The 6,485-nt window shown below is 39.0% G+C and overlaps 1 protein-coding gene across 1 annotated transcript in view; it reads left to right on the plus strand.

Moving 5' to 3' along the window:
• Nucleotides 1–2,433: 2,433 nt before the first annotated feature.
• Nucleotides 2,434–6,485, plus strand: part of LOC110110728 — a 17,875-nt gene continuing 13,823 nt past the window's right edge. The window contains exons 1-2 of the mRNA XM_028699420.1: nt 2,434–3,294; nt 5,176–5,398. Coding sequence (XP_028555253.1) covers nt 3,097–3,294; nt 5,176–5,398 — 421 coding nt within the window. The 5' untranslated portion in view covers nt 2,434–3,096. The remainder of the gene's footprint in view (nt 3,295–5,175; nt 5,399–6,485) is intronic.

A 6,485-nucleotide genomic window follows, 5' to 3' on the forward strand; every position in this document is an offset into this window, starting at 1 on the left:
AAAATAAACATTCTCCAGAAAAAATTTGCAGGACAAATGTAGCTCAAATTAATCCTAAAATAAATAAATAAATTTACATATAATGATCCCTCCTCATTTCCCCTAATCGCAAGGCTCAACATCCCCCAAATGAGAAGAAAAGATCAGGAAAGGTCGAAGCGGCAGCACGATCGCCACGGCAAGAGAGGAATCGAAGCTCTCGAAGTTTTCTCCGGCAGACGCCGGGGAATTCCCCTACCTTCCGCCTGATCGGCTTCGAAATCGATGTCGGAGAAGGAGGACGAGAATCCCGATAAACTGCGACGGCCGCCACAGCACGAGGCGTCGGCTGCGGTTTTCCTCACCCTGTGAGAGACGCGGATTGGTAGCCGCACACAGCAACAGAGCGTCGCGATGGGGCAGCAGATGCAGATCCCGCAGGCACCGGCGGCGCACTCGGCGGCCGTGTGGCAACAACTCCGAGGCGGTGGATCCGTCGGAAGGTTCACTGGCGGCGTACGGTGAGGATGGCGAGCGAATCCCATGGGGCGGAGATGGAATGTTGGAAGAGTGGGAGGTCTGGTGGGCGGGGTTTTGTGGGATTCGGGTTAGGGTTCCGTCGTCAGTGGGCATCGGAAACGGCAAGCGTTTGGCGGCCGCTATTATGCTTTCGTGTGTTCCGCTTCGCCGTTTCCGTAACGGCTGCTATTATGCTTGCGAGCGCATCTCTTATTGGTTCTTTCTTTCTATATATACTATGTAGATTGACATAGTTATAGTCTATTTAAATAAATTTTATGTTGTGGGACTTTTTATTTTATTATAATGAGATAAATCGTTCAATTGAGAGTTGCCATGGGGACTATTCTTGTATTTAAAAAAAAGCATATATTCAAAATAAGTCTTGTTGCGGTCTAGAATATATGCGACAATAGAGTTAGAAAATTTCCGTCTTAGCGTTGTACGGATATCTAGCACACAAAAAGAGGAGAAATAATAACACCAATATCTTTACATGGAAAACCCTGGAAAGGGAAAAAATCACGGGGTCACGCTCAGTTGAAAAGATTCCACTAGTGTTTGTTTGAAGTACAAGATGCTAATTCGTTCTTAAAATTTAGGACGATCAGATTACAATACTTCACTTCCGGATTGAAATCCTATTACAATGTCGGGCAAAGTTCCGGCGTCACTTGGGCGTCGGGCAGAATTCTAGCTTTACTTTGGCGTCGGGCAGAATTCCGATGTCACTTGTGCAGAATTTCGGTGTCACTCGGGCGGCGGGTAGAACTCCGACGGTGGTCGATGAGTTATTCCCTCCTAACATTCGCTTCTCTTCTTCTTGCTTAGGTCCCCCCTCAAGATAAATGAGAGGTCTATTTATAGATATTATGGAGTGGCATAGCTTGTAAATAGGTGTGAGATTAGGGGTAAATAGGGAGTGGTCGAATGGATGGCTGATATTGAATCCCTTGATTGTGCAGTGTTTGTCAGACATTTGAAGGTCTTAATGATGTCGGAATTCGGCGATCTACGGCTCGTTGGATTCGTCTCGTCGAGCCGATTGATTCGACTATAAGAACGTCATATTTGGAAACTGTTTGGTAACTCAAATTATGGTTTGAACTTTCCAATAGTGCTTCGGGTGCTTGATTTGGACTCATTTGGGCTCGGATTGAGTCGAATTTGGTGTCGTTGAGTTTGTATTTCAGAGACGCTCAGTTTGACAGTAAGTTCGCTGAAATCGGAGTTTAGGTGATCCCAGATTTAAATTTTGAAATTTCCGGCTTGATTTTGCCTCGAGATTCGTGCCCGATCAAGATGATTTTTGAGGATATATCAAGTGTGTTGAGATATGTCTCAAGAATCTAATTCAAAAGATGTTAATGTTTTGTTGGGGACATTTTTTAGCATATTTTTTGTTGTTTTTTATAAAAATTTTGGGCTAAAAAGCTGCTTTTGAAAGCATAAGAAAGACATCCCAAACTAAGCTTAAGTTGAAGAGCATCATAACATAATCAATTCATAAAAAAATGTGGACTGGTCAACTTCCCATGAGTCGAGGAATCCTTAGTTGAGTCCAGTAGGCTCGGAGGAAGAGGACCTAACTGAGATGAATTGCGATATGTTTGTTTGATCAGGAACTTTACGGTCGCCAATTTTAGGATGAGCTCCTTATAACCTGATGTGAATGAGTGACACTCGTTGATATCTTTGGGGAATTTTCTTTGTGGTCCTAGGTGAGTCCTTGGAGAGTTCTGCTTCTCAGAGAGAAGACTCTTGTCATGACACGATCTCTACCTATTAAAATTCATGCGAAGGTGATTATCGATATGCATAATTAAGACATCTCCTCATTAGTTGATATTCTACGTTAAGATTGAATATGCTAATAACGAATGTCAAGTCGTGGATGATAGTGCACCCGAATCACAAATGCATCAATGGTTACTTGAACATGATCTAACTCTGTGGGTCAATTGCATCCTATTTATGATCGGTTGCTTCATGCTACGAAATATATATAGGCGCGAGGTTCAATAATAGTACTTACCACTACTAAAGGGTGTATTACTTTATAGCACAAATTTTGAGTATAATGCATGTCTATTGTAATATAGTTCCTCATATGTAGATAAAATAATACCTAATAAATGAAAGAAAAAGAAAAAAAAACTTATAAAGTTGCTCAAATTTTAATTATAATGTATTATCATTTTAGAAATTGTGAAGATAAATTATGGAGCAGAATATGGGATCAAATCCTCAATAAAACCTAAGATCTATCTGGGAAAATGACAGTGTCCAATGAATCGAAATAAATAATTGCTTTCAAAATAATCACAGACCTGATACAATTAGATAACCAATTGCTTTAAAAATCGCATGCGAGTACGTTGAAGGGCTGCCATTTAGTCAGGTGGATAGATCACAAAGAAAGAAAATTGACGTCGTCCTTGTTCCGACGAATCCTCAGGTTAATACCTCATCGATCAATCTCTCTCCTTTTCATTTTATATTTCATCTGATTTCTCGTCAAGATCCAATCTTTAAACATAAAAACTCTATCTTGCAGCACTGGTACAGGAGGAAGAAGGTCGCCCTGCTTTTCCACTGATGAATAAAGCTGCTGGTTTGGCCATCGAGGACTCTCTTGGCCCAACAAATTTGGGATCAGACCCTTCAGAGATAGTTCGTCGAGCAGCTTGGGAGCATTTCGCTGGATTGGCTTTGTTAGTCAGATTTAGACCTAGCATTTGCACTCCTGCAGCAGAAACTGAGGAAAATGAACTCCCATTGGAACTCATGGTTGAGGTCTGATATATATTAACTTTTGTCTCCATAAAGCTTCCAAAACAATAAGCTTCAACTGTAGGAGCCGAGAAGCGAAGCACCGAGGTGCCTATTTGCTCTACGGAATGAGTGAAATTATCTCATCTATCACTTGAGCTTACCAAAAGACTTTTACGACTTTGATCGCCATCCACAGCCTTTCTTCTTCGACGTCAATAGTCCTCAACAACCCATCGTCTTTGATTTCGATTGTCATCATCAGTCAGCCCATTTTCTTTGGCATCGATTGTTATTTACAACCCACCTTATTCTGCTTCGCTCATTGTGGATAGCCATCTTTTCTGCAGTCCATCATTCTTCATGAGCTTCAAGCTTTAATACTAACTGATGTTGTGGATCGGTACAAGATTGGATAGTCTAGAACAAACACCAAATAGGAAATCAAATAACAAGCTCAATGCTCAAAACAATAATATATTCTTCATTCCCTTACATCCTATAAAACCTTCTATATATGATATATCAAAAGAAATTCCTAGAAATTTCTAAAAAAAACATGCAACAAATTAGATCTATACTGTTCCCAAACAATACTATAGCTGAGATGATCCACATCGGCATATGTAATCAACAGTCAAAATAATTTAGAATTCTTTGCGCACGTCCACCCGTGCGCGTTCGCTCGAGCTTCCCTCTCGAGGCACCAGGTTGCTCTGCGCCCACCTCGCATGAAATCATGACCCATCTTCGGCACCTAGTGTGCTGACGTCTATTGTGCGAGCCTCACCTCCCTTTAGCCTCTAGCCTATGCACCCAAGGCTCTGCCTTCACTCCTGCTTCGGTGCGCAATCCAATCCCGCATAATTGACTATGCATGCAGGACTTGCTCCGATGCATGTCATCGACATGCGACCACCTCCTCTCTTTCTTGATTACAAGAATCATCCTCCTTTTCCCCTTTGATCTTGCTGACCAGAAATTTTTTGAGAAAGTGAGGTTTCTTCTTGGAGAGAGAGAGAGAGAGAGAGAGAGAGAGAGAGAGAGAGAGAGAGATTTTACTATTCCCTTTTATTGGCTTGGGATACAACATACATCAACATACATAACCATTTGTGACCTCGATCCTCAAATCAAAAGCATATTACATTCAATTTCATCATAAAATCACATTGATTGTTGCATATTCTTGTTTTGGTCCTGATTTTCTATGGCTAAAGTTTTGAAAATTGTGGTTCCACGACTTCTGTTCTAAGATTTACAAGCTGAATTTATTTTATTTCAGGAGTTTTAAAATGTAGTTATGCTGATCTTAGATTTATATGGATCTTAAATTAAATTTTTTGTTTAGGGCTCAGCTCAAACTTTAAGCTATATAGAAATAGAAACAGAAGCTACAAAATCAGAACTTTCAAAACCCTAACCCTAGAAAACCATTATCAAAACCAGAACATGTAAGAATCGATGTGGTGATATGGCGACATTGAATGTGATGCGCCATTGATTGGAGGATCAAGGTCACGAATCGAGTGACAGAATTGAGATCTCAATTTGGGAAAAGACCAAAAGCTGGTTATTTTCCTATCAGCTCCATTTTTTTTTTTAAATTGTAAAGCGGTAGCTCGGAGCCTCAAATCAATCCATCGTCTTGTGCGAAATTCAATCTTCTTTCTCTGTGTAAAGAGGATCCGGCCAAAGAGGCCATTGCCGCCCTCATTTAGTCAAGCAGATAGATCTTAATCACAAAGAAAGAAATTTGACGTCGTCACGAACCCTAAAGATAAATAATTGCAGGAAGTAAATAAATACCTCATCGATCAAGCTTCCCTCCTTTTCCATTTTATGTTTCATCTATTAATTCCTCGTCAAAATCCAATCTTTAAGCATAAAAATCCTATCTTGCAGCACTGGTACGAAGATTTTCGCGGGGCAAACGAGGTCGAGGAAGACGAAGATCTCCCTGCTTTTGCACCGATAAAAAAAGCTACTGGTTTGTTGATGGTCCAAAGATGGTCCCTTTCTACTGTGAGTATTCTAATTCTCTCTTTAATGTTTCAGATCAAGTGTTTGTTTCTTCAGTTCTTGATTTCATTTTATTTTTTGCTTTTCTTATTTGCAGAGATGGAAGGTATCAAAACGCTGTTATCAGTTCCATTACAATATAACAGAATAAGCAGCTTCAGGAGTTATTTCAGCAGTTGTTTAATGGAGATTTGGAAGGATTTTTTTTTGTCTGAATAAGTAATCATAGTCATAATTATCTAATAACAACCTATTAAAACACCTAATAACAACCCATAAACCAATTCATCTATTTCATTAATTTATAAATTACATTATTCACACTAACATTCAATTTCCCAGAGAAATTTTTATAGTCAAACAAAAAAAATTAATGATAAAAGGTAAAGAAAATGAAAATGAAAATTTTTATTAGGTCATGATTATCAGAAGTGAGTGCCATTGATTTTTTATTTTTTATATGGAGACTTACACTTTATTACTATATAAAAGCCTATTAATTAATCATATATTAAAGATAAATCAGCTTTTTGCCCCTTTTGGTCTTCTCCCGAATTGAGATTTGGATTTTGAATCGTAAGCGCATCATGTCCAGTTTCATCATACCATCACATCGATTGCTGCCTATTCTTGTTTAGGTCGTGGCTTTCTAGGATTAGGGTTTTGAAAAATATAGTTCTATGACTTTTGTTCGATTTCTATGGATCTTAGATTTGCAAGCTAATCCTGCTTTATTTTTGGTGTTTTAAATTGTGGTTCCATGACGGTCCTCTTAGATTGCTATATATCTCAAATAGAATTTTTTGTTGAGGGCTCAGCTTGAAAATCTAAGATCTATAAAAATTGAAACATAAGTCAAGGAACCACAATTTCAAAACCCTAACCCTTGAAAACCGGAATTTTGTTAATATTAATGATTGAGAGAGAATGTAAACATCCAATGTGAAGATAAGGAATGAGAGTGAAGAAAATGTTATTGTTGCTACCATAACGGTCTTTTCTTCTCGTTGGTAGGAGTTCAAACAAGAACATCTCCTTGCTATAGCTAAAAGCTTCTTCTTTTCATTAAATCAAAAACTACCATCATCTCTTTCTTCTTAAAGGAGAAGAAAAGCCCCTCTCAAAAGCACCTACAAAATTCCTCTCTCTCTCTCTCTCTCTCTCTCTCTCTCTCTCTCTCTCTCTCTCTCTCT

This window comes from Dendrobium catenatum, unplaced genomic scaffold (assembly GCF_001605985.2).
Source record: "Dendrobium catenatum unplaced genomic scaffold, ASM160598v2 fragScaff_scaffold_1284, whole genome shotgun sequence".
NCBI lineage: Eukaryota > Viridiplantae > Streptophyta > Magnoliopsida > Asparagales > Orchidaceae > Dendrobium > Dendrobium catenatum.